Source organism: Carassius auratus, chromosome 47 (genome assembly GCF_003368295.1).
Source record: "Carassius auratus strain Wakin chromosome 47, ASM336829v1, whole genome shotgun sequence".
Lineage (NCBI taxonomy): Eukaryota > Metazoa > Chordata > Actinopteri > Cypriniformes > Cyprinidae > Carassius > Carassius auratus.
Genome location: NC_039289.1, coordinates 2,188,378 through 2,215,989, shown reverse-complemented (window position 1 = coordinate 2,215,989; position 27,612 = coordinate 2,188,378). Strand labels below are relative to the sequence as shown.

The 27,612-nt window shown below is 36.3% G+C and overlaps 2 protein-coding genes across 2 annotated transcripts; one reads left to right on the top strand and one right to left on the bottom strand.

The window, feature by feature from the left end:
• The first annotated feature begins 1,100 nt into the window (after window positions 1-1,100).
• On the top strand, window positions 1,101-25,204 carry LOC113064756 (guanine nucleotide-binding protein G(o) subunit alpha-like). The gene is made up of 9 exons (XM_026235666.1): window positions 1,101-1,729; window positions 2,705-2,796; window positions 9,524-9,616; window positions 10,837-10,997; window positions 17,211-17,339; window positions 20,047-20,176; window positions 20,559-20,630; window positions 22,003-22,090; window positions 24,060-25,204. Exons 1-9 carry the CDS (start codon window positions 1,600-1,602, stop codon window positions 24,248-24,250), a joined length of 1,086 nt encoding a protein of 361 aa, XP_026091451.1. The 5' UTR covers window positions 1,101-1,599; the 3' UTR covers window positions 24,251-25,204.
• Window positions 24,811-27,612, bottom strand: LOC113064757 (neuropeptide B-like). The gene is made up of 2 exons (XM_026235667.1): window positions 26,945-27,612; window positions 24,811-26,174 (listed from the first exon to the last, which is right to left on the bottom strand). Exons 1-2 carry the CDS (start codon window positions 27,212-27,214, stop codon window positions 26,046-26,048), a joined length of 399 nt encoding a protein of 132 aa, XP_026091452.1. The 5' UTR covers window positions 27,215-27,612; the 3' UTR covers window positions 24,811-26,045.

The following is a 27,612-nucleotide window of genomic DNA, read 5'->3' as shown; positions in this document are numbered from 1 at the left end:
GAACCTGTTTGAGATTTTTTAAAATTCAGATCTGGACATCGAAGCAGGAAGTGTTTGTCAAACAGTTAATTGGTGATAAATTAATATTTGGACTTGAGGCTTTTTTTTACTTGTCGATTCAGCATGAATACATGGACCCACACACAAAGGTAGACACACTCTAGACTTAATCATCAGTAGAGCTCTAAACTTTTCATCCATTGTTATTAAGGACGTTATTCATAACCGTACTGAAAATAAGTAAATATTGTTAGCTGATGCTAACTGTCTAGCTAACAAGCTTGCTGGTGCTAACTTGAGGTCATTTTTATAAATAATGTCCAAATATTTTTATTCAACCACCTATATATATATATATATATATATATATATATATATATATATATATATATATAGATTACATCTGGGGAGAAAAGAAAGGATGTGATGTTCAGAACATGGTAACTACAGTAATTATCAAAGAGGGGAAGAGATGCACCCCGTTTGGCCAGTGGTGTTTTTACACCCCAGACAAGGTTTGAGAAGGAAAAAAATCATTATGAAAATATAATTATATTTTCCTTAAAATCTTCAGGCCTTATTATCATGTCATATATAACTGTGATGTTCTGTAAAACAACAAACTTTAAAACACTTTGTTCTTAGTGGTGAAAATCAGATGGTCATCTCTGTTTTCTCTCAGGTACATCACAGTGTAAGCTTCACAGTGAACATTACTCTCATCAGTGTAGTCCATATCAGCAACAAAAATATATCTTGACTCCATATAGTGGTTATTTTGGAAAAAATCCCAGGTATTTTGAGCAGTAGGATTATAAAAAAAAATAAAAAAAAAAGTGCTAATATAAAATTAAATGAGCCTATATAAAATTGCAAACATCTATCTTTCAGTACTTTTTTTACTTAAGTACATAAAAAATGTTGTACTTTTGTACTTTCACTTGAGTAAAATTGAAAAAGGAGTAGGCTACTTTTACTTTTACTGGAGTAATATTTTATTATACGTATCTGTACTTTTACTCAAGTACTTGATTTGTGTACTTCGTCCACCACTGTGAGTTTTACGGTTTTCCAGAGTCACTTGCTCGGCGCTCGAGCGAAACCCATCTCAGGTGACAACGTTCCAAAACGTCACTTCCTTCTTTAAGAACGCGGACACCTCCGAAAAGAGTCGCTCTGTAGGCGTTCCGCAGTACTTCGTTTGTTCGTAATGAACAGGTAGAGTTGCGTTGTGGATTAGGAGTGTTTGTGTGGTGTTTACGTGATAAAAACTCAGTGTAAGCGACGAACCCGAACCAGCAGGAGCGCTGAGTCTGACGAAACTAACCGGGAACAGGCGATTTGAAACTTTTATTCGCTTTCCTACTGTACTACTCTCTCTGTCTCTCAGATTTGGAATCATATCATTCCAAAAACACACGCGCCGTTGACTTTTGGTGACATTTTACGCGTTAACCGGAGGGACTTTGAATAACAGCGCGCCCGGGGATCTCACCGGGATGTTTTTTCGTGTGTTTGAACGTCCCTCTTCGGTTCCATCCGTGGTGTTGGGATTTCTGCTGGATCTTTAGCTGTGTGGGAAAGACATGAGCTCTGGATATGGGTCTGTGTCTGGGCTCAGAGGTGACAGAGGAGGGAAAGAAGGCGAAGATTCACAGCTCGCAGATAGACCGAGATCTGTACGAGTGCGCCAAGAGAGAGATGAACGTGGTGAAGATCCTCATGCTGGGTGAGCTGAGCTCTCATCCTGATGTTTGTTCATCTCCTTATTGCTTTTAGTTGTTGAAATAACATTGGTTTTGAACTCCAGATCTGGGTTGGTAACTTGAAGTTTATTAATTTAGCAAAAGATATGGGGCTGTAATTGAAAGTTATCAGTTTAAATAGCCAATCTCTACAAGAACGTAGGTTTAAATCCCAGTTTTTGGTTTGAAACCCAGATTTGGGCATGTTGTAGATTGAAACTTAACATTTTTAGATTTGTAGGAGGTACAAACCCAACAATTTTAAGTTAACTGCCCAGATGTGAAGTTTTAGCTCATACATAAAAGGTTCAAGTCCCAGTTATCAGTTAAAACTGAAAGGTTGGTGGGTTGAATCTTAGATCTGGTCAGTGAAATGGAAGGTTGTTGCTTTAAAATTCATGCAGTCAACTGAACATTTGGTATTGGCTTCATTTTCTAAAGATCTATGCTGGTTAGATTTTCGTATTTGTGCAGAAAACTGAACCATCCTGGGTTTAATTTTCATATTATTGTAGGAAACCGAACCATTGTGGGTTCAAATTTCATATTTGTACAGGAAACTCAATCATTCTGGGTATAAATTTCACATATGTGCAGGTAACTGAATGGTTCTAGGTTTGAAACTCTAGGGCTAATAATCATATGTGTGTAGGTAACTGTAAAGTAATGAGTTTCAAACCTCACATCTGGGCTGATAATTGAAAGATTGTGGGCTCAAATTTCATATTTGTGCAGATAACTGAAGGCTGGCAGGTTTAAACCTCATATATGGGGTGCTAACTGAAAGGTTGTGGGTTTGAACTTTCAGAAAGAGTTGATTCATGAACAGTGAAAGCTGTACCTTTAAAACTAGACCATTATCTTGTGTTAATATAGGAGACTGTACCATTCATAGATCATTTTTTAAAGTGTGAACTAAATGACTAATTAGTCATTTTGAATGACATATTTGGATGTAGGTGCTGCTGAAAGTGGGAAAAGTACACTGGTCAAACAGATGAAGATCATCCACAGTCATGGATTCACCAAACAAGAGTTAGACAGTTTTAAGGTAAGACGTTTTGTTGTTTCCACCATCTGTGTTTGGGGATTATTAAACGTTTAAGGGGTCATTAATTCAGCTGTAAAACAAGACCTCAGCTGAACGGAAGACTGGATCTTACCCGACAACGTTCTTTTTCTGTTTGGAAGAGAAATATTAAGGGGAATGGAAACCTGGAAACATGACATGTATTTTTTTTTATTTTTTTTTTATTTTATATAAATCTTCCTATAGTCAATCATCTCACTGCATTGGATTTTTTCCAATCCACGGGACCGGTCACTCACAAAAGTGTTACCATAGTTAAGATGCATACTGGCTCCTTTACACTAACCTGCATCGTACATATTGCCACGGGAACAGAAAGGAGATTGATTTGCTTATTCATAGTAAACCACAACCAGCTGTGTTCTCAAAACAATAATCGCCTCAGTCTAAAACTCATTTTTTTTATACTGTCAATTAACGTCATTTTTGAAAACAACAATAGTAGTGTTATTCAAGCCCATTCTTTAGGTAGCCAAAATACCCTAGGCTAGGGGTTGGCCATATATTAACTAAGCAATTTAATATCCTTTTATATATGATGAATTTTTCATAATTTGCTTGAAATTCAAAGAAAAAAATGTTAGTGCTAAGCTATAAAATGACATTATAGTTCAGATTGCAAAAATAAAGACTCATTTTTTTCTTATTAATCTACTTCAAACTGTGATGGGCTGAACACGGAGCCTTGAGGTATCCCAAACTGAAGATGTGACTTAAGTATGGCTAGTCTGCATTTGCTACAAAATTATGCTATTGTTTGACATCCTTTAGCTTGTGAGTAACAGGTTACAAGAAGTGTACCAGGAGTTTGTTGATGGTGCACTTTGGCTAGTAGCCTATGTTTCAGCTTGTCTTTGAAAGAATGCTACCTTACCTCACTTCCCTCAGTGTTTCATTCCCTCTCCCTGCATAAAAGCCACCTTGATCCTTTGGAATTCAGGAATTTGTTCATCCAATATATTTGTGCGGCACAATCTGCGCTGACATTTATCAAGCTAACGGATCGTCAACATACATGTTTCTAGTCAGATCTTTCTTAAGTTGTTTTAAAAAATTAGCTAATTTTGTCAAACGACAGATGATCCATCATATCTCCTGTGAAGTGCCTGATCAGCATGCGTGCTTGTTTGGGTTAAACATAGACTTTGTGTACCATTCATTAAACCGTCCTGTAGGGTCTGTTTTTGTTAGCTACGCTTTCCTGTGTGTCTGAATTAAATTGATGGACTGTGAATGTCAAAGTAGAGTTTTGAAGTGCCTCAGGGAATGCTTTAAAACCCCAATGACTGCTCCAGGCACATGCAAAGGGATTGCCAGGATGCTTAACTAGATAACTAGTCATCAAGTCACAACATTGACCATCACAATGAAAAACCATGAACAAACCCTTTAAATAAACACTCTCCAAAAATGCACACACCATTCTCGGGAAGGAATCACCATCTGTGCCATCTTTCACCAGCATTTCATGTCTTTAAACAAAACAAGAAGTGTTGGAATGTGGATGAGAATGACACAGTATTGTACAGTTTCATGCAACAGAACTGTCATCATCTAATTCATCAAAGATTCCAGCATAACAAGGCAAGCTTTGTCTGTACAGGAAACAACAGTTTTTACTAACATTTAGAAATGCTTTTTTCCCCCCAAACATTTATAAATGTGTAAATGGCAAGTTTGCTTCTGATTTGCTATGATGTTGATTTGTTCTGTTGGCACTGAACTGAATTACATAAAGTGTGAAGTATGTTCTCTCTAGATCTGATTAACGTTTCCCCATGTCACTGCATAGTTTGTGCCAGTCACTGTGGTGTAAAACTCTTCTGACTAGAGGCACAATGTTTGTATTTTGCACAACTCTAGTTAATAATTCAATCCAACAGCTGTTTTTATCTGTTTGTGGAACAGGAAGAACAAATCGATAAGGGCCCATAATAGGGCTAGGTTAACTTCTCAGATTGTTCTAGAGACAAAATAAACATTGACCTTAAGCCAAAGGATGACATACAATAGGCTAATTTTGTAGTAAATGCAGAAGAGCTGAGTTTGAGTCACGTCTTTAGTCCGGGATACCTCAAGGCTCTGTATTCGGTCCATCAAAGTTTGACGTAAATAAAATTAAAAGTTTACGATCTAAACTATAATTTTTATGATGTCCTCTATGCCTGTTTTCTCTTAAAATGTATGTGGCCGGTCACAAGGTTTATATGTTTCTAATGTTCAAAGTCTAGTTCCTGCTTCACCAGTTTTTGTTGGACAGATTCATAAAGGGTCATGCTTTCTCTCACACATGCATATGTTTGTAAAGACCCATAATTATGGCTAGTTTTATATTGTAGACAAGCTTGCAGACACAAGCACAGTCTGTAATCAGACTGGCCTTGGTTGACTTGGATGTAGTGTCGCACAAGGGCGGACCATCGACTGTCAGAGGGAGGCCAGGGCAGGGTGTGGTGACCCGTGGTGTGTGTGAATCAGAAATGCAAGGGAAAATGTGACGAGTTACAGATAAAAAGAGGGACTTGTCTTGACCTGACTGTCGCAGGAGTGTCCTTTTCTTAATCCTTTCTTTTTCTCGCCATTGCACTAAATTGTCACTGCAGTCTTGAACCACACTGCAGTCTCTCTAACCCGCAGGAAGTAAAGTTGTCTTTCCTGTTTGTTTGCTTTTTTGTTTCTTACATGACACCTTTATCTCCTTGTTCTCCTTGCCCAAAGCTACAGTACTACTTCACCTTAAAGTCAATTTAATTTTTTAATTTTCTTATTATTATCGATGTTGAAAATAATTGTGCTGTTTAAAATTTCTGTGAAAACCTAATACTTTTTTCAGGATTCTTTTATAAATAGACATTTAGCTTTCAGTATCTGGTCTGACCCGCTTTTGTAGCAAAAACTGCAGCTAAAGGTTTATAGCTAATCAGTTATTGTTAACTGCTGATCAGTCCTACACAAAAGCTTGCTGGAATTTTAGCCTTCCTCAGTACAGAACCGCTTCATCACTGTGATGTTTGTGGGTTTTCTCCAATGAACTGCTTGCTTCAGGTCCTTCCACAACATTTCAGTTGGATTAATGTCTTGACTCTTTAACCATTCTTTGGAAGAGTGACTTGTGTTTGGGGTCGTTGTCTTGCTGCATGACCAACTTTCTCTTGTTATTCAGTTCTCAGACAGATATTTATATTGATATTTTATATATACTGGCAGAAATGTTCTTTTTGGAGAGCAGTGGCTTTCTATAACTCTTTTATGCACATTGTGGATGTTCAGTGTTTTCCTGACGGTGGACTCATTAACATTAACAGTAGCCAATGTGACACTTTGCAACCTCACAGACTATTACACATCTTGCTTTTGTAGTGATCTTTTGTTGGTCAACCAATCCTGGGGAAGGCAACGATGGTCTTACATTTTCTCCATTTGTACACAGTCTATCTGACTGTGGAATTGTGGAGTCCAAACTTTCTTGAGAAATGGTTTTCTAACCTTTTCGAGCATGATGAGCAACAACAACTCTTTTTCGGAGGTCTTCAGTTATTTTCTTTTGTTAATGCTATGATTTACTTAGTTTGATAGATCCTTGTTCTTTAAATAAAACCTAACACCAGTTATCCCAATGACTGAAAAAACACCTCTGAAGAGATGGACTATCATTTCACCTTTTGAATTCACTCACGGATATGTAATATTGGAACATTTCCCTAAATAAATACATGACAAAGTGTATATCTTTTTGTCTTATTTGTTTGATTTCATTCTTTTTGTCTATTTTCAGGACTTCTGAGAATCTGATGATCTTTTGGCTCATATTAATGCAGAAATATTCTAAGGGTTCACAAACTTTCAAGCAGCACTGTGTGTGTGTGTGTGTGTGTGTGTGTGTGTGTGTGTGTGTGTGTGTGTGTGTGTGTTTACACACAAAACAATAAATACAGTGTTTTATCTAGTGTGTCCATCTGTAGGCTCTTTTTTTAATGCAAGACTTCACAAAACTCGCAGCTGGGTTTCGTTTTCATTTCCTCGACCTCCCTCTGAATCTGTTTCTTTGTAGTGGTAAGTTCTCTTGTTACAAACGTGACCTCAAGGAGCAATAGGAGACTTTGGAGTGCCTTTGGTGGTGGTGTAGAATTTGGGTTTGACCCAAACATAGTTTTGTAGAATGTACAGTGTTTTGGACCTGCCTGGAATGTCAGGATGTTGTCACTTCCTTCAGGATTTTTTATGACCAGAATTCTAGAATTTGTTGTTCTTTTGATGTCTGAAAGTTCTAGAACTCAAAGGTTGCATAGATCCTTGAAAATAAATGGTGGGTTCCTAGAATGGATTTCTTTTTATTATAAACCTTTTTTATAATAATTTACCCATGTATACTTTTTCTTAGTTTCAAGGAACACAAAAAAAGATTATGTAAGCTGCTATTGTGACAAGGGAATACAATAACACAATAACCCAAACTCCAAAATGGACAAAAAACCTTTAACCTGTAATAATATTTTATGACTTCTGCACTGTATTTCAATTCTTTCTAAAGCCATTTGATATGCCTTTACTCAAATTCAGTTATGAAATCTGTGACCTTGGAGCACAAAAGCAGTTTTAAGTCGCTGGGGTATGTTTTTAGCAACAGTCAAAAAAAAACATTGTATAGGTCCAAATTATAGATTTTTCTTTTATGCCAAAAATCATTAGGATATTCAGCAAAGATCATGTTCCATGTAGATATTTTGTAAATTTCCTACCGTAAATATCAAAACTTAATTTTTTATTGGTAATATGCATTTCCAAGAATTTATTAGGACAACTTTAAAGGTGATTTTCTCAATATTGAGATTTTTTGTGCACCCTCTGATTCCAGATTTTCAAATAGTTGTATCTCGGCCAAATATTGTCAGATCCTAATAAACCATAAGTCAATGAAAAGCTTATTTATTCAGCTTTCAGATGATGTATAAATCTCAATTTCGAGAATTTACACTTGGGTAACATGAGAACCAATATTTTCAGTTTCAGTTTAGTTTGTTTTACTCATTTTTATTATTTTGAAACCTTTTTTTATTTAGCTTTTTTTTTTAGTTTTCATAATTTTAGCACTTAAACCAAAATTTATTTTACTTGGTGGACAAGGCAACATTTCAAGTTTTGTAAGCGTGACATTCAGATTTCTTTTTAGCTATATTTTTAAATCTTTTTAGTAAATTTTGTAACTTTAAACCTATTTTAGTTCAGTTTGTTCTCAAAGCTACATCTCTAATTTTCCTTTAAGTTTTGTGTTACATGCAATATTTATTTTATTTCAGCTTTAATTTGAAATAGTTTTAGTATGTTTACAGTCAAAACATTTCTAATTGAAGTGTTATAATGTACGTTTTGTAAAAGTAAGTTTTACATTTAATAATTTTTAGTTTGTTTCAGAAAATGAAATAATAGTTGATCTATAACAACACCAGTGTGGATTGGACATTTTTGTCACTTTAAACAATTTCTTCTGACAATATTTAGGACTTTAAGCAGTGTTGAGAAGGAAATAAAAGACACTTACACACTCACTCACACACACACACACACACACGTTCCCTGCCATCTTTGCACTTATCGCTTTGCAAAAGAATAGTTTCATTGTTCTAAAGCATGTGATTCACTCCAGAACATATCCTCCTGTGTAGCTCTAGTGCACTTAGTTGTGTGTGTGTTTGCAACAACAGAAAATGGATGATAAGTGCATCATACATCCGAACCGCAGAACTCTGGGCTCACACAGAACACAGAAAGGCTTTTCGGGGTTCGCTCTTCCCTGGAATGTTCTGCGCCTCTGATCTACAGCCGTGCAAACAAAAGCTGTTCAATAAAGAGCAGGAATGTGTTTGCTTTGGCCAGAGAGTCAGGGGCGGTAAAAGGGGAAGCATGTGTGAGCGCAACACGAGCGGACGGGTGCTGAAAGTGTGAAAAGGGGAAGGTTTGGAGTGGAACACACTGATTTAAGTGTCAAACTTTTTTTCAGTCGAAATGAAATCAAAAATTACTTTATTATACATTTTGGTCTTACTGTACATTATTCATTTTAATAACAACATTTCAGGTAATAATTGAATACATTTCTGTATTCACTTATTTATTTATCATATATTTAACTCATTAAACATACTTTTTTTCACTTGTAAATATGTTGTAATGTGTGTGTAAATCAGTTCATTAATTTTGTGTATGTTAAGAAAATGTGGCAATCAAATTACTGTACAAATCATTCCCGTCTCTGTGAATTGTTCTGTCCAAAAAGAAATGATCAGCATTCCATAATTCATAACCGCACAGTTGTATTAAGTCGCAGCTGAGCGTTTGATCGTTGCACAGCGGTGTCCGTCGCAGTAATGGCGCCCGAGGAAGCCACTTCCTGTCACTTAGGTGGACATGACCAATCAGGTAGAAATTCATAACTGTGACAGGAAGTGGGTGTGTTTGGTTAGATGCACACACAAATGGCCTGTTTACGTTCTGTCACAGATCACGGCAAGGGTTCTTGCGTAATGCTTTTTTTTGTGTTTGAAGGAACAAAGACAACGAGTCCACACCTGCCAATCAGAGGAGAAAGAACTCTGAACTAATCAAATTAATATGCTGAGAATGTGAATATCATGCTTTGTGATTCTCACATTATGAGAGATTATGATCTATATACGTTTTGTTTTTCCAGCCTGCAGTGTTGGATAACCTCCTGACCTCTATGAAGTTTGTCCTCCATGGAATGGGTGTCCTACGCATCAACCTCGCTAACGGCAAGAACAAGGTCTGATCCCAACTCGTTCCTTTCTGCTGGCTACAGTAGATTTATTTATTACCCAGAGTTACCATTTCTATATTAAAATAAAAGTTTTTTAAATTTAGATTATTCCATATTTAATTTATTTGTAATATATAACAAATAAAGATGATGATTCTAAAATAACCAATATTAAATTTAGATTTTTATTATTTGTAATATAACAAATAAAAATTATTATTATATTTAATTAGGATGTCTTTATTATATACCCTTTAAGATTTTACATGCAATTCCTAAAACTTTTTTTTTTGTAATATATAAAAATGTAAACTTCTATTATAATTGTTGTTGTTGTTGTTTTTATTGATTTTGTGTACCCATTTGGATACAGATTTAAACTTGTATTACTAGATCTTGTTACCCAGGGTTAGGATTTCTGCAATAAATAACCTATTTTTAAATTTAGATTTAAATATTAGATATGTTATTTAAATTTAATTAAAAAGATAAAACATAATAAAAATATACTAATTGTATATTTTATATATATGTGTGTTTGTGTGTGTGTGTGTGTGTGTGTGTGTTTTTTTTTATGATATTGTCTTGCGGTTCTACTGTTTGTAGTACTTATCAGGTCCACTAGGTGGCATCATGTTTTCAGATCTAGGGATGTGAATGCAAACATTCAGTCAAAGCAAAATATCAGTCACAGAGTCGTGTTCTATTAGAATCCTCCCTCAGTTCCGGCGTGTTCCAGACTTCTGCCTCAAACAGTCATTATCTTCTTCCGCACCTAACGTCACAATTAGGATCATCTGATTTGATTATGAAATATACCCATGGTGTAGGGTGGCTTTGATCAGGTCATGTGATGAACACTGTACTATAATTACACAGATCAGGTCAATTATTGTTAAATAACCGTGCTAGTCATTGGGTCACACCAGCAGATCTTTGTTATAGTTGTCTAAATGTTATTGTTTTATGCTTATCTAGTCCCTAACCTTAATTTCTTAACTTCATTAATCAACCCCTAACTAGGTTTAGGTCACAATGGGTTGATTAGTCATCCAAAACACGGACTAATTATGAGATAAATGAGCAATCTAGTTTTTATATTTGTATCACTAGTACTTTATGTAGCATTTAGCGCAGTTTAAGTTATTCAAATTGAGAAACGTTCTTGAAAAACTCTTTGTTGAAAGTGAAAGTGGTGTATTTATCCGTTTCTGGTGTTTCTCCAGGTCCACGCTCACTCTGTTCTCTCGTGTGGACGCTGCTTTGACGAGGACCAGATGCTGTTCCCGTTCATAGGCCACGCCCTCTGCTGTTTGTGGGCGGATCAGGGGGTGCGGTCGGCAGCGGCGCGAGGATACGAGTATGAACTCAATGACTCGGCCCTATAGTGAGTAACACTTCTGTTTTTCCAGTTAGTCTCACTTTTTATTTGTATTTTATTTTTATGCATCATAGCCTTTTTTTTTTTGTCAGAGAGGCTACAATGTTTTCAGTTAGCGTACTGTGTTTGGTGGTTAAGAATAGCTCTTTTAACTAGCTTGAACAAGATAACACAGTAACGCATTACGTTTTGATCAGACCTTGAGCAAAGAGAATTCAGGCTAAACACCAGAATGTGTTTCGAAATGCTATGCATCTGATTTGAATGCATTTAACCGCGCTCAAATTGGCCAATCATGATCTGGAAAAAGGCCATGAATGTTTTAATCTGATCTAATTGGTGGTTTGACACGGGCGCTGACCTCCTGAATCCTTCTCATGTTTGGTAAAAATTTCACATGCAGCAAGGAAATTTACAGACGATTTTAAGAAAAACGATTTAATTTTATGTTATTCCAAATGTATTAAAGATCCTTAGTACAGATAACGTCATTCATTTTCAGTTATTGACTAGCATTTATCCTCTGGAAGATTTAATCCTGAAGGTTTTATCGTTATTCAATGATTTATCGATTTTCTAGCACTCTTTCTCAGGTTTTCCTGATGCCTGCTGATGCAGTTTCCGTAGCCTCCATGTAGGTTTAATGGAACCAATGTGCGTCTGCCGCTCTTGAGCCAAAATGGCCGCTGATCTGTGACTCCCACTGTGAATAATGGCTGATTAGTGGGATATTCAGCAGTGAATTGTGTTATTATGTGTATGTGATGGCAAACTAAAACACCAGGAGGCTGATTATTTAAATGAAGCAGAGAGGGTCACCCGTGTCGCAGGCGTGTGGTGTGTGCCACGACGAATGAACCTCAAACTCCGCAGGAGGTGTGTGTGTGATAACTCATAAACGGCACTTAGAAAACAGTCAAACCTCACAGCCTACAGCCTTTGCCAGTTGATATGTACCCTGCAGTGCATGCTGGGACGTCACGTAATGGAGGTTTGACATGTTAGCTTGTCTCTTTGATTAGCACGCAGGACACCTAGTGAAGGTTGGAAAGAATGAGGAAATGATGGAGGCGAGCGAGATGAGAGGTGCTGTGTGTGGTTAAAGTTGTCCATACCGAATGTGTTTGACATCAAAACCTACACACATGAAAAAAAATAGCCTCGATTCTGGTGAATTCCCACACGTTCACATATGTTTGTGCTTAGCTCTAGTTTTGAGAAAAAACACCCCTATTAAGTGAATTTAAAAATTATGCAATTTAATTCTAAATATTTGTATTAAAAACACTTAAAGGGATAGTTCACCCAGAAATGAAAATTGTCATTAATAACTCACCCTCATGAAGCATCGAAAATACATTTTGGTCCAAAAATAGCAAAAACTACGACTTTATCCAGCATTGTCTTCTCTTCTGGGTCTATTGTGAGAGAGAGTTCACTGCAGTGTAATGATATCTGGTTTGCGAACGAATCACTCGATGTAACCGGATCTTTTTGAACCAGTTCACCAAATCTAACTGAATCGTTTTAAACGGTTCGCGTCTCTAATACGCATTAATCCACAAATGACTTAAGCTGTTAACTATTTTTAATGTGGTTGACACTCCCTCTGAGTTAAAACAAACCAATATCCCGGAGTAATGCATGCACTCAAACAGTACACTGACTGAACTGATGTGAAGAGAGAACTGAAGATGAACACCGAGCCGAGCCAGATAACGAACGAAAGATTGATTCGTAAAAAAGTCAACAGCTCAAGTCATTTGTGGATTAATGCGTATTGGAGACGCGAACCGTTTTAAACGATTCAGTTCGATTTGGTGAACTGGTTCAAAAAGATCCGGTTACATCGAATGATTAGTTCGTGAACCGGATATCACAAACTGCTTTGTTTTGAACGGTCTCACAACAGATCTGTAAGAGAAGACAATGCTGAATTGCTATTTTTAGACCAAAATGTTTTTTTGATGCTTCAAAAAATTCTAACTGACCCTCTGATGTCACATGGACTACTTTGGACTAAATCTAAAATATCTTAAACTGTGTTCCAAAGATAAACGGAGGTCTTACAGGTTTGGAACTACATGAGGGTGAGTCATCTTTTTTGGTGAACTAACCCTTTAAGGCTATGGTTAAGTAATTGTGTTTGTGTGTGAATTTGATTGATGGGTACTCCTGACCCCCGTTGGCCCCTGGGGCCCATCTAGACACTTCAGTCGCTAATATGGAGTCAATAACATGCTTGTCATCAGGAGCGACTAAATTATCACAATGGCACTGATTTGAGTTTACACACAACACATAATGAAGAATTTGGATTGGAAAAGTACTAAAATGTCACTTTATTTTAAAATAAGCCTGATTTGCATAAAAGGAGGCTGAAAAGAATGACCATGACTTGATTAAATGTGGTGTAGAGCTTTGGACTAAAATGCATTGATTTCTCAGTGTCTGCATCATACTGTATCACTCCCTCTCCAGGTTTAAAATCCTCTCCTCCCAAGCTGTCATGTCATACCTGCAGGGCTCCGTCACCCATCCTTACACACATACACAAGAAACACACACACTTTCTCTTGTTAAAAGGTCAGATTTATCAGGGGGCATTCCCATCGTCTGCTGGACGGGTCACAGCTCCTCACCTGTTCATATCCTGCATGCATCTTGCAAATGAGAATGGATGAAAGGCAAAATGAAAAGAGATTTTGCCTCTAAATATTCTGCAAAAGCCACCGCCCTAAAACTCTGACCGGCGAAAATTCAATTGTGTGGAGTGAGGAGAAAAGATGCTCCAGAGAAAAGGATGTTTGGTGAGAGGCCAAAGAGGTGTCAATTCAATCCGAGAGTTAAAGTGTATCTACAAAACTCGAGAAGAGGTTTTCAAAGGCTGAAAATACTTAAAAATGTCACACTGATGGAGAAACCAGCAGCTTTGGAAAGGGATCATCTAAAAATTCTAAAAATGACCCTTAAGATGTTTTTCTTCTGTAGGATGCAAAAGAAGAGATTTAGAATGTTCATGCTGCTCTTTTCCATACAGCGTACAGTTAGATTATTGGTCTACCAAAATGATCTCCTAATAACTTTTAAGGAGCAGTTTACCTAAAAATGATAATTTGTTGAAAACGTAGATGAGTGTTTTTTTCATGGGAACAGATTTGGAGATGTAGCTTTACATCACTTGCCACTTGACCATCACTTCACCAATGGATCCACTACAGTGAATGGGTGCCATCAGATTGAAAGTCCAAAAAGCTGAAAAAAAAACATCACAATAATCCACAATTAATCCACACCACTCCAGTCTATCAATAATATAGATTACCGATATTAGGGATTACTTGTGGATTATTGTGTTTTTTTTATCAGATGCTTGGATTCTAATTCTGACGGCACCCATTCACTGCAGAGGATCCATTGGTGAGCAAGTGATGTAATGCTAAATATCTCCAAATCTGGTTAGTAGATGTTCAGCAAATATTCATTATTGTCTGAACTAGACCAGACTAGAGCCTAGACCAGTTAAAACAATCAGAACTGGTTTTAGCGGGGTATTTTTTTTAATATATTTTTTTTTTTGGAGTCTTCAGCTGGTAAAATTAGCCTTTGTCTTTCCCTAAGGAGTGTTAGTGGGTTAGACAGCTCCACAGCGACAGGGCTTTTGGGTCCTGCTGGGAATTGAAGGCCAGCAGCGAGTAAATGTTGCATCCTGATGCACGTAATGGCATGTCTGTCTTATACACCCAGACACGTTTAAGGAAACACTCCTCTCAGGCCTAAGGTGTCCGCAGATGTGCCACCCAGGGGGTTTACAAGATCAGACTTGGCTGGAATGCCAAGGAATCGCATTGGCACTGAGGATGGGATGTGATACTGTGTCTGTTTAGCTTTCACTAATACCAAAAACACTATGCAGAGTGAGTTCTTAGTTCCCTTTTGGCAGCTACAATCTAAGTACTTGACAGTGGTATTGTTTTTAACTAAAGCTAAAATTATTGTAACATTTTTATGTTAATTGAAATAAAGCTGAAATAATATATTGGATAAAAATCTAAACGAGAATTAAAAATGTTGCCACCTACTGTTATGGTGGAGCAATGGTCTAAAAATAATCCTGCTAAAGCATGTTTGTTAAAGGGATACTCCACCGTGTTTTCATATTAAACTGTTTTTCCCTTACCTAAGACGAGTCGATACATACCTCTCTCGTCTCAGTGCGTGCACTCAATCGCTTTGGCGCGCGGTGACACTTTGAAAGCACTTAGCTTAAACCATTCATTCAATATGGGCCAAGCAGAGAAGCTACCAAACACCTCCACGTTTTCCCTATTTAAATACAGTTACTCGCGTAGTGTAACTCGACCTAGGACGGTAACACAAAACAAAACGTTGCACTTTTTTAAGCGTGTAAAATGGATAACTATATTGTTGTAAGCACTTCGTCTTGGCGTAGTAATATCTTCACTAGAGGGAGCGGGGGCCGGTGAGAGGATTTTTCACGATTGAAGATATTACTGCGCCAAGACGAAGGTACAAAAAGTACCCAACTTAAGCTAAATTTAGTTGAAAACATGAACATATATATATAGAAAGGGCAACAGCAGCTAACTTCAACTTCCTTAACAAGAATCTCTTCAAACCAGTGCTTTAGCCATTATAGGTAAACTACATTAAAACTTTAGCCTGCCTAGCTGTAAGCTAATTGTCATTTACACTCTTTTCAGGAGGTAGTTAGCTACTCTACAAGCTACTAACAAAAAGTAGTTAACTTGAACTGAATTTAATTGACAACATGAACCTAGTCAATAGCTTGCTAAAGGACTACATTTTAGCTAACTTCAGCACAATTCTCTTCAAACCAGTGCTCTAGCATGGCATTAGTCATGTTGGGTACACTACTTTGAAACTTTAGCTTGCTAGCAAAAGCTACCTGTCAATTAAGCTAGTTCTCTTAGGAAAAAAAACTAGTTCGCCACTCTTGCTAGCCATAAGGAATTAGAATTTAGTTTAAAGTGCTTTTTTGTTTGTGGACTGCTAACAACACTGAAGCAGCAATGCTAAATATTAAAATGACATTGTCATTCATTGCCCTTAGATGAAAACAGTTTGTGCTAATGGTGCTATAGTGTCCCTTGCAGAAACAGTGCGAATGCAACACGTACATTTCATCACGCAACCGTGTGTACATCAAGCTGTGATGTGCTAGCATATAGTACAACATTGGTCTTCTGTTTGCATCAGCTGAATGATAAAATGGTCTTATCAGTGCAGGAAAAGATGCCTCATGAACTTTCTTAATCAAAAACTGTGACACAGTTGTCTGAGGTTATGGCTTCAAAACTGATTAAGTGTTCGTTTGTCTAATTCTCTCTTTAGGGTGATTACAAAAGGTTGTATCGCTACGTAGTGCGCGGTCCAGGATAACCCCTCTCTTTAGCACATCCGCGTACAGAAATCCCCCCACAGATTTGCTTATACTGTATCATTCTGTATTTACATTCATTCTGATAATTAGCATACAACGTGTGTTTCCCCCGGGCCAGTCTTACACAGACGCTAACTTCAGTCAGAGGAAACTTTTCCCACAGAGACCCGATTATAAGAGGTGAAGAGCCGCGTTTTATTTCTTTAATTTTTTTGACCAAAAGGTTGCAGGTATCAAACCAGGAATCGCAAAGGGGCGGGATAATAACTTGTTTTTTACTTTTGCATCCTCCTGAGTGCCTGGACCTGGATTCTTTTTCACTTTATATCGGTACCATACCGATTATCAACCGATATTATAGTGGGAGGGATTTATTGGCAGGTTGTGTATGTGTCCTGGAGATTTATTTCCCCTGTTTTTACATTTTGATAACATTTGTTGTCATCTAACACACTTAAAGTGAATCTTTTAAAAACTTTTTTTCTGTATATTTTAATACTGATGCCTAAATTCACTTGTAGGATTTACTTATTTAGTTTTTAGTCATTGATTTTTAATATAATGAGACCAGTGTTGTTTTTGTCAAGTGCTAAAGTAACTAAAAGTTAATTATATGAATTACTAATGAATACTAAAATATTTGTATTAACCATGTATATTGGTTATCGGCCAATACAGGACAATAATTATACACTTCTGAGATTTTTTACATAGAACGTCTGGCCAAGAACCAGGTCCATTTTGGTGGACTGTAAAATTTGTTTATCTGTCTATATGTCTCGCTCTGTTCCCAGTTTTTTCGAGAACATAGGCAGGATCATCGCTCCCAACTACATGCCAACAGAAACGGATATTTTAAGAGTCCGACTGAGAACCACGGGAGTGATCGAGACGCAGTTCAAAGTCAAACACCTGGTCTTCAGGTAAACCATCTCTTTATTGTCAGTTTGTCACAATTGCTGTTACAAGAAAAATATGCCTATGAATCATCAAACATCAAGCTTTTTTAGTTTCTCCATTCAAGCGTTTCCAGTTGATGTTGGTCTAAAAGTGGCTAAACATAGCAACTGAGTAAAAATTGAAGGATTTCCTTCTCATAACTTCACGATTTCATGATATTGACCATGTTAACATCCTCATCCTCCATCTCTCACTATCTTATGAAACGTCAGCTTGCATGGCGTTTTGAAGCATCGCTCCATTCGTCAATATCTTAGCTGGCATTATCAGCATTGAGCACAAGTTCAGCTTTGATTTGGATGCAAGACTTGTTTGAATTCATCTAATGATTTTTATTATTTATTTTTTATTTTTTTGCTCGCTATGATGTCTTGTCTCGAGTCTGAGCTTAAATATGTCGACAAACAACATTTGAAGGTATATGCTAATTGTTTGTTTATTCTGAACCAGTGTTATTTCAGTATCATTGATATAATTTCATAGATTTTTTTCTGTTTTCATTTTAATTTAATGTTTTAGTAATTTTGTTGCGTTTTTGTCATTTTTTTTAATTAGTTTTTTTTTTAAATGTCTATAGTTTTTATTTTTAAATTATTTTTTTGTTTATTTTCTATCTTGTTTTCTTACAGTAGTTTACATTTTTAGATTTAATTTGTTTATATTCAAAAAAAAAAAGCCATCTCTGGAATTTTTTATTTTATTTTCTCAGTTGATGTTTATTTTAAGTAATGCCATTTTTATTGTTTTAGTTAACGTTTGCTTAATGCATAGTTTAATCATAAATCCTAGCTGTTTGCTTCAATCATGATGACTTTTGATCCTCAAAATGTTAGAATGGAAAAAGTTACATGTGTGTTCATTGTCCTCTCAAGTTTAATTTTGTGCAAACATTGGGCTACCAATAAAACGATTTGGAGGTTTCATGGGAAATGTGAGTAATTTTCTGCCTGGCAGCTTTTACCAGCCATTAGAATGTCAATGGAGACATTTACAGCTATGAGATGCCGTCAACTGTTTGATATGGCATGGAAAGATGAGTGTTTTGGCATTTTGTGGAAAGCAACTGTCTTTGTCTATCCTTTTTCGTTTGCTTCTCTTGGGCTCTTTCTGCCCTGAGAGTTGGCTAATTTATTGGCTTCAGTTGAAGGCTTCTGCAATAATATTTATATTGCATTACTTAGCATAATGCTAAATCTAAATTTCCTTGGCTTTCAAGACGGTTTTTAATAAAAGCCTTTCTAAAAACATCATAAAATCAAAACAAGATTAAAATGTTTGTTGGGATATAGGGATGTTTGAAACACCCAGTTGGATGCCAATCTCACGGTTTGGTCTCCAAAAACATAAATTTTTCCGTCTGAAAAAAGTAATCTGTTGTTGTTGTTGTTTATCTTAAGTTGTCCTACAGAGTATAATCATGAGCACAGAATCCCATAAACACTGAACCCACTATGATTAAGACCTTTATGTTCGTTATAAGCAGTGAATATGAAAGCTGATGTTATGTGGAGTAATTGTTATATGAAATCAGTTTAGTTCCTCATGAGCTCTAGAGTGAATTAATTCGGTCTGGAATAATTTACTGTCAATCATCTGCATGCTCGACCGCTTGTCTTTATCGCAGCACTTCACGCACGTCCCACACCGAAACCTCATGATCTTTATCATATAGCTGGATTCACACCTAACTTCTGATATAAACACCCATGGCTGCTGCATTAGAGGATGTACCTTTGACTGCCACAATTATTCATTTTCTTTTAAATCAAACATTTATTTATGCATTTTTATTATGCATTTGTGGGTTTATTAATGGTTTTTATAAATTTGTATTTTGTGGCATTTTATGTACTATATTTATCTATAAAAAACAATAGACAGACAGTAAATGGCTGTTTTTAATAATTTGCATTTGTAATTTGCATTATTAACTGTTTTGCAATGTACTTGTTTTTTTATTTGTGCAAGTCAAATACCCCTGATTTTTACTAATTCCAAATAACTAACATTTGCATTTTACATTTATGCATTTCACAGACCCTCTTATCCAAAGCGACTTACAGTGATTTCAGGATATATATTCAGCATCAGCTATGATCATGATTCAATTCATTTGTCTGATTTTCATGGGAAACCCTCATGTATTAGTGTCCCATAAGGCACATATAGATTTATTTTTCCATCATGTTTGAAGTGTGTGTATTGATAGTTTTCATTTCGGACGTGTGGGGGAATCTTTCCCACAAATACAGTGAAGAGATGGCACAGGATGAAGTGGAAGGTGGAAAATAAAAGAGAGAGAGAATGAGAGCGACTTCGACTGTTCACGCGCTCTGAGAAGAAGCACTCGCCATTTTCCCGCTCTTTTTAGTTTCAGTAATAGACATGAACTCTTTTAGTGTTGGGATCTAAAACATCGTGAGGGGAATTTGGCAGAGATTGTTAATTTTAAAAAGCTTGTTTGATGACATTAAGAGCCCATTTGTTTGCTTTTCACATGTCGCTAGTTAGCAGCATACGTGAAGCTGTTGGTAAAAGTCTACATGAAATGTTCAAAATCCACTTGAAACTTGATGTAATACCTAAGCTAAATTGGTTTTGTGTTGACAGTATTGATATTGAGGTGCTTCTTTTCCATTTGAGGATGTTATTTTGTGTCTGTCTCCACAGATTGTATGACGTTGGAGGCCAGAGGACGGAGAGGAGGAAGTGGATCAGCTGTTTTGAGGATGTGAGGGCCGTGCTGTTCGTCGTGTCTCTGAGTGGATACGACATGACGCTAGTAGAAGATCCATCAATGGTGAAAAAACACTTGCTACATTTGTGTTCACCCACTTCAGTTAATGTTCCTAAACACAAACTAGTGAAGGCCTCAGGAATCAAGATCACCGAGGCGATTTGTGTTTTTGTAAAATTCAGTAACTTAAAAATACGTATTAATGCTCAAAAGAAGGTTTCATTCTAATATTTGACTGTATTTATGTAATGTCCTAATGTAATATTATACAATTAAAATGTAACAATGCATTACTTAATTTTAATCTAAGTGTTAATACAATAAAAAGATTATTCACATGCACTGACCTCAGGTTTTCAGACTCCTCTCTTGCATGACCGAGGGGAGCATCATGGGATCTCACGGGAATGACGGCTCTTGTTTTTCATTTTGTGCTCTTGTTTAGAATCGACTGCAGGAGAGCCTCAAGCTGTTCTCGTCAATCTGCAATAACGTCTTCTTCAGAAGCACTTCTATGGTAAGAAACGGTTCAATTAACTAAGAGAGCTCATCCGATCTCATCGTCCCATTAGCTCAAGAGGAGGTTAGTGTCGTCGATCAAGAGACGTGAAACATATGTGACCAAAGCATAATAAAAATTAAACAAGTAATCTTTTGTGATGATAATTTGCATCTGAAATTACTTTCCATTTCTGCTGACATCATCAAGTCCTCTAATCTTTAGCCCCTCCCCTCTATACTCTTATGAATAGGCTAGTCTCACTACAGTTTTGCTCTAAAATACACTTTACCAAAGTCGTTTTACATTGATATTAACTTTACATCACCGGTTTGACCAGTGTCAGTGACCTCCATCTCATTATAAACTCAGTTTTACGTCTCCTGGTTTTGCAGTCACCTGATGAAAGAGTCTGTCACTCGGTTAGACGGCACTCTTTGTGGTTTCACTCTTTGTTGCTTGCTTTGGTAATCTCGCCTCCAGACCTACCATCTTCCCTCGCAATCCCAGCCCATGTCGTCAGTTAGCCTAGACTTTGTTATAATTGCCCATGTTGTTTGGTAATTAATCTAGACTGCATAATTTAGGTTGTTCATGTGGGTGACGGTGGTCTGCTTGTTGTTTTTTCTATTTATTATACACCCTCTGTAAACCTCTTTCCGTGTAATGAGGTGTGCTATTGCCCTTGTTAAGATGCATTTTATAGCCATGTTGTTTTGAAACACTGGGCAAAATCATCACTGGACTGAGTTGTTAATTAAGCCATTATACTGAGCCAAACTCGCCATTTTTGTTCTCTGTTTCAGTCATCTTTTGACTGAAGAGTTGAAGAGTTTACCCAAAAATGAGCATTTGCTGAAAATGTACTCACCCTGAGGCCATCTTTTAGATGTAGTTGAGTTTTTCTTTATTCAGATTTGGAGAAATGTAGCATTCCATCACTTGCTCACCAGGGGATCCTCTGCAGTGAATGGGTGCCGTCAGAATGGGAGACCAAACAGCAAACATGCAGCTATTCACTTCACAAGACGATTGATGGACTGGAGTGGTGTGGATTATTGTGATGTTTTTATCAGCTCTTATTCTGACGGCACCCATTCACCACAGAGGATCCATTGGTGAGCAAGTAATGTAAAGTTACATTTCTCTAAATCTGAAAAAAGAAACAAACTGTTGGATGGCCTAAGGGCGAGTCCATTTTTGGCAAACTATTGCTTTTATAATCTCTTTTTCTCTAACCACACACACAACTTCTTGAAAACTTGCTATAGCTTTTCGTATTTGAAAAATCAATTCTAGTCCTTAATGATTAATTTTGTAGAGCGACTGATTGATGGGTTTTGCCGGTCTCAATCCAGCGTGGCATGTAAGTCTCTCTGTTGTTTTGCAGATATTATTCATGAACAAGATTGATCTTTTCCAAGAGAAGATTCTCCGCTCCGGGCGTCATCTGCGGCATTACCTTCCCCAGTTCAAAGGTGAGAGACAGATCTGTGATTACACATCAAGCATGTTATTATTTCCTTCAGCTGCTTGCAAAGTTTTATTTGTTTGTTCATGTCCTTTATTGAAGCACAGAACTGGAAAGCATTTCGATCTTCTACTGTTCCCAAATGCATTCTTTCTTGTCTTCTGATTTAGTTTTTCACTCATTTGTTAGTTCTGTTTCTTTTGTTTGCTCGTTTCCTTTTGTTCCTTTCTTTCATTCTAATTTTTTAAACATCACATTCATTTTTAGAATTTTTGGGGTTCATTAATCTGTTTTTCTTTTTTCTTTTCCCTTTTTCATTCAGTTGTTTGTTCTTGATTTCATTCCTTTGTTCTTGTTTTGCTCCTTCATTTATTCTCTTTTGTTCATATTCTTTGTTAGTTCATTCTATTTTTTCCACTTTATTCTTTCAGTATTTGTTTTTTCATTCTTTTTTCTTAGTTCAGTATTTCATTTATTCATTCTTTTGTTTGTTCTTGTTTATTCATTCTTTTGGTAACTTGTTTGTTTGTTAGTTCATTCTCTCTCTGTTTTTGTTTTTCATTCTCTTTTGTTAATTTTTCTTTCCCCAGTTAATTTTTTTATTCTTTTTCAGTTGTTTTTCTTTTAATCATTTATTCATTTTAGTTTTTATTTTATTTTAGTTTTTTCTTGTTTTTCGTTCATTAAATCCTTAAATTTTGCTCCTTTCTATTTTGTTTGTTCATTTTTGTTCTTTTTTGTTTGTTTGTATCGGACCGGTCATTTTATTTTTCCATTATTCCTTGATTTTGTCCTTTTATTTGTTTTTGTTCATTTGCTTTTTTCATTTTCTTTTCTCTTTTGTTTGTTTTTATTTCTTAATTTTAGTTGTTTGTATTGTTATCTCTGTTTGCTTTCATTTGTTTGTTTTCTTTCTCTCTTTCGTTCGTTCGTTCTTTCTTTCTTTCGTTCTTTTTCTTTCTTTCATCATTTAGTCCTGTAGCACTGTCCTTCCATTAAGACTGAATCCACCATGTCGTCTTGAGTTTGTAGTAGTGTCGTTTAATCAGCTGGAATGGATCCTGTAGTTTTTGCCTCTGGGAGAAAAGGTCAAGACGGATGAGGATGAGACCTTGTCTTCATCGCTCTCCCCTCCTCCCGCCCCCTCCCTGACACACATATCCCTCCTCAGATAGAAGATTGCAATAAAACCTTTTCACTACTACATTTCACCTGTTAATTCAGACAGACCCAGAAATACAGGCATCATGCAAATGTCAATTTACCTTTGAAGGTTTTGAGATTAATCTCCTTCATCAATCTTGCAGTTTGGAGCAGACCTCGTCACATATTCATAGACTCTAACTTAATTTTTTTTTTTTATGGAGAAAACGTCAGTTCCTTTCTTCTCTCGGATGCAGGGGTTCCTGTTAATGCACAATTCCTCATTGAGAAATTCACATGTTTTTTTGTAGCAGTCTCCGGTTTCTTTATTCACACCAGTGGTTATTAAACTGGATTCATGTTGATATCGGTTTTGAAACTACTGATTTATAGTTTATATATTCCTAAGAGAAAATACTTTTGCACTCATCCAAATAATCTATATATAATGCATTAATTGTAATGCATTCATAGTGTCTTATAATACAACTTATTAGTTTTTTTGTCATTTTAAATCAGTTGGATTTTTCATACATATGCATATTTTTACATAAACATTTTATATATGTTTCTTGAGCAGCAAGTCAGAATATTGGTTTCTAAAGGGTCATGTGACACTGAAGACTGGAGTAATGATGCTGAAAATACAGCGTTGCATCACAGGAATAGATAACATTTTAGAATAGATTTAAATAGTAAACCATTCATTTAAATTGTAATAACATTTAAATGTTTTTACTATATATTTTTATCAAATAAATGCAATTGGTGAGCACCAGACACTTGTTTTTTTTTTTTTTTTCACAAACATATCTCTATGACTTCGTTCGCAGGAGCTGACTGTGACGTGGATGCTGCCGCCCGGTTCATCGCCGCAATGTTTGTGTGTCTCAACACGACGCCCAGCAAACTCATCTACCACCACTTCACCACAGCAACAGACACCTCCAACGTTCAGGTAGTTTTCCAGGTGGTTATGGACACAATCATCAAGGAGAACCTGGAGGCCGTGTCTCTGCTCTGAGGACCATTCCTCCTTTAAGAACTCAATAAGGTTCACAGTGTTGATGGTATTTATTATACAAGATGCTCTGATATTAATCAGAATGGAGGGACTGCACATTTATTATGACGCAATAACCAAATAAATGCTGGTTTATATTCTCCTTACTTAAACACAAACTAATAAAATGACAAAATATTTAATAAAATGTTATTATCATCCCATGTGAATCATAGATTTTGCTGTGAAAGTGTATAAAATGGATTCAAAGAGTAAACCGTGCTCACTTGACGGTTGAGATGCTCATCCGAGCATCCCATAATTTTCCACCTGACATCCCCCACTTCCTGTTTGTGCATTACCATGGTTAATCATCACTTATAAAATCTTTCCCCTTGTGTAAATCTTTGTTCAACACGGTCCGTTCAGAGATTGAATACCCTGTCGGTTCATAAAAGGGGTGTTTTTGAGGGTTTTTTTGCATTATGAATCATGTTTTGCTTTTGACTTGTTTGTGATCCAGCACTTTTATAGTTTTGGTGATTCAATCTGAAATGGATTTGTTGTACCAAGGTGAGCCAAACACATTTAGACACTATGAAGTCTATATGAAGCCTAATCAAACCTGTAGCATTTTTTATTTCATTTTTTTTTTTTTTTGAAATAATGTAACTTTATCCATTTATTCATTGAGATTTGGTTTATATGAAATGTATTTTTGCTATTTAAATGCTGCTTTTTAAAAGCATTCAAGTTAAAAATCAATTACACTTTTGTAAAAGCAAAAAAGGCACTGTGAATAGAAACATTATGAAAAACGAACACGTTTTTGATATTTTGTTTTGTGTTGATTTCTCGCACAATGAATGTGTGTATAAAACATATCACATCTGTGCAAATTTACAACACAAGCATACACTGAATGAATGGTATATCTTTCAATTTGACTAAAATAAAGAAAACATCTTTGAAAGTTTTCGCTCATAACAGTGAGCTCTTTTTATGAACATTTAATACATCTGAAAGTAGGTACAGGACACAGGCGCGCATAGAAGAGAACTGAAAATACCACCATTTATAAATTTAAAGCTGCAAACTCCACATTGTGTGATCCAGGGTTGCTCAAAACGGCTCTCTGAGGTTTGTTTTCCTGCAAAATATAGCTGAAACTAATCGTGTTCACACTGGAAGTGACTTGAATCCGGTTTGACTTCACTTATCGCATTTCCAATATACTAAACTTTTACCAATCTTTTAACTGTATATTTTAATGTCACGATGCCCAATTTCTTTTGAGTTTTAGTATGTATCAAAACCATGTCCAACTTATTTATATCCTACCTAAGAGTGGGCGTGGCAATTTCCGGTTATTTTTGAACGCTACAACAAATCGTTATGTGCTGCTTGATATTGCAAACTTGCATTTCTTATATTTTTAATGCAATATATTGTAATTATAAACATTTGGACTTGTATCGCAAAACATTTTACCGTTTACAGCAATTTTTTGTTATTCTTCCCGTTCCTGGTATTTACCTTTACAGCGACTAATTAATAGAAAGTCTCGCACATTCACAGACGTTAATAAGTTGGATGGATTTACAATATCACTCATAATGAAAATGGTTATTATTGATACAGAACTAAACTTTGCAGAGAAGCATATCTTTAAGAGCAGCGCTGAACATCCCGGATGTAAATCTAGTAAACATTCACCGTCAGCAGCGCGCCTCGGCTGTGAATACTCCTGAAACTGAAGAGATGTTCGGGTCTGGAGAGAGACAGAGAGAGAGAGAGAGAGAGAGACGGTTTCAGCTCAGGAGGAGAAGCAGTCCAGCGAATCGAGCGACAGAAACACGTCTGCTTTGCACCGAAATGTGCTCGAACCGTCCTGAAGCAGCTCGCAGCTTTGTAGGTTTGGAGAAATGTCCTTTACGCAAATGTCCTGAGGAGGGAAACGGCACGGCCAACGTTAATGGAAGTCATGATTCTGATTCATGTCTGAATTGGAAAAAAAAAAAAAAAAAAAAAAAAAAAAAATATATATATATATATATATATATATATATATATATATATATATGTATATGTAATTTAATTATTATTATTATTATTATTTTTTTTTTCAAAATAAGGAAAAAAACATCTACATTTAATCTGACTCCAATAAAGTTTTAATGTAAAGTTCTTCAATATAATAAGATGAGATATAAAAAAATAGAACCTACGCGCACATGCACACACACACTCTTTTCATCTGTAAGATAATTTTTGAATTGTGGAAACATGAAGGAAACCCCATGTTTGTTTTTTATGCTTTTATAGGCCTGTTGTTAATGTGTATTCATGTGTATTCAAACGTATAAAGAACATTTGAATATACATTAATAATATTCATATTTTCAGAAATCTTCTGAATATATATATATATATATATATATATATATATATATATATATATATATATATATATATTAGAATACACATCAATGATGATTTGTATTGCATTGTAAATTGATCACGTTAATAATACGTTATGTAAAAAGTTAATGAAACTTTGATATTCTAAGTTCACACAAACACACACGTTTATATTCATATTTCAATGCAAAACATTTTGTTTTATTTAAATAGTTTTTATAAAAGTAAAATAATATATGCGTTTACAAAAGTTTCTTATATGTGTGTGTTTTCATCAAATAAAATCGAATTTACCATGTTTTTGAGGACAGGTGTTTGTCTGCTGCTGAAGTCGGGCGTCACGCTGTTGGATTCTCCGGGTGTCTCGCTGCTGTCCTGCGCTGATTCTGTCTCAGATCTGCGCATATACGGCGACCTCCGGATCCCGGACAGCAGACCCGAGGCTCTCCCGACGGAGTAGTAGCTCGGGCCGGTGGACTGCTTGTACCAGGCGTCTGTCGGATGGCTGGAGACGAGGATGGAAACAGCCACGAACACCAGCACGGATCTGACGGACCTCTCCATTGTTAACTTCACCTAAACGCGCGTGTTGTGATCTATGATGCCTCGTAGATTTTGGATTGATGTCCTCCACATCTGGACTTTATATAGACCCCTCGGAGTCGTGATCTCGTTCGTCATTCCCCACTAGATGATTCATATTTCCGGCCAATAGGATTGATTGGCGCGTCTTAGCGCGTTTGGAGACGGCTGGGGAGACTTTAACGTCAGGTAGATGTGATGTGTGACGGGTTAATACTGCTTCTCTGTCACCAAAACTGTCTGTATTAATCAATAAACGTCTTCCAGTCGTTACAGCGCAAATTAGGAAAAAGAAAATCCCGTGCGTAAAGACGCACATATCCATGAACCAGAGAATAACAGTGTAATTTTAATAATTGCTTTAGAATAGAAGATTAGGG

What these genes read in the sequence shown, in the direction of transcription:
- LOC113064756 (XM_026235666.1), top strand. Translation starts at nt 1,600, where the DNA reads ATGGGTCTGTGTCTGGGCTCAGAGGTGACAGAGGAGGGAAAGAAGGCG. An exon ending in TCGCTAACGGCAAGAACAAG is followed by an intron (nt 9,617 to 10,836) that starts GTCTGATCCCAA and finishes GTGTTTCTCCAG; the next exon opens with GTCCACGCTCACTCTGTTCT. An exon ending in TAGTAGAAGATCCATCAATG is followed by an intron (nt 20,177 to 20,558) that starts GTGAAAAAACAC and finishes GCTCTTGTTTAG; the next exon opens with AATCGACTGCAGGAGAGCCT.
- LOC113064757 (XM_026235667.1), bottom strand. Translation starts at nt 27,214, where the DNA reads ATGGAGAGGTCCGTCAGATCCGTGCTGGTGTTCGTGGCTGTTTCCATC. An exon ending in CACCTGTCCTCAAAAACATG is followed by an intron (nt 26,175 to 26,944) that starts GTAAATTCGATT and finishes TTCCCTCCTCAG; the next exon opens with GACATTTGCGTAAAGGACAT.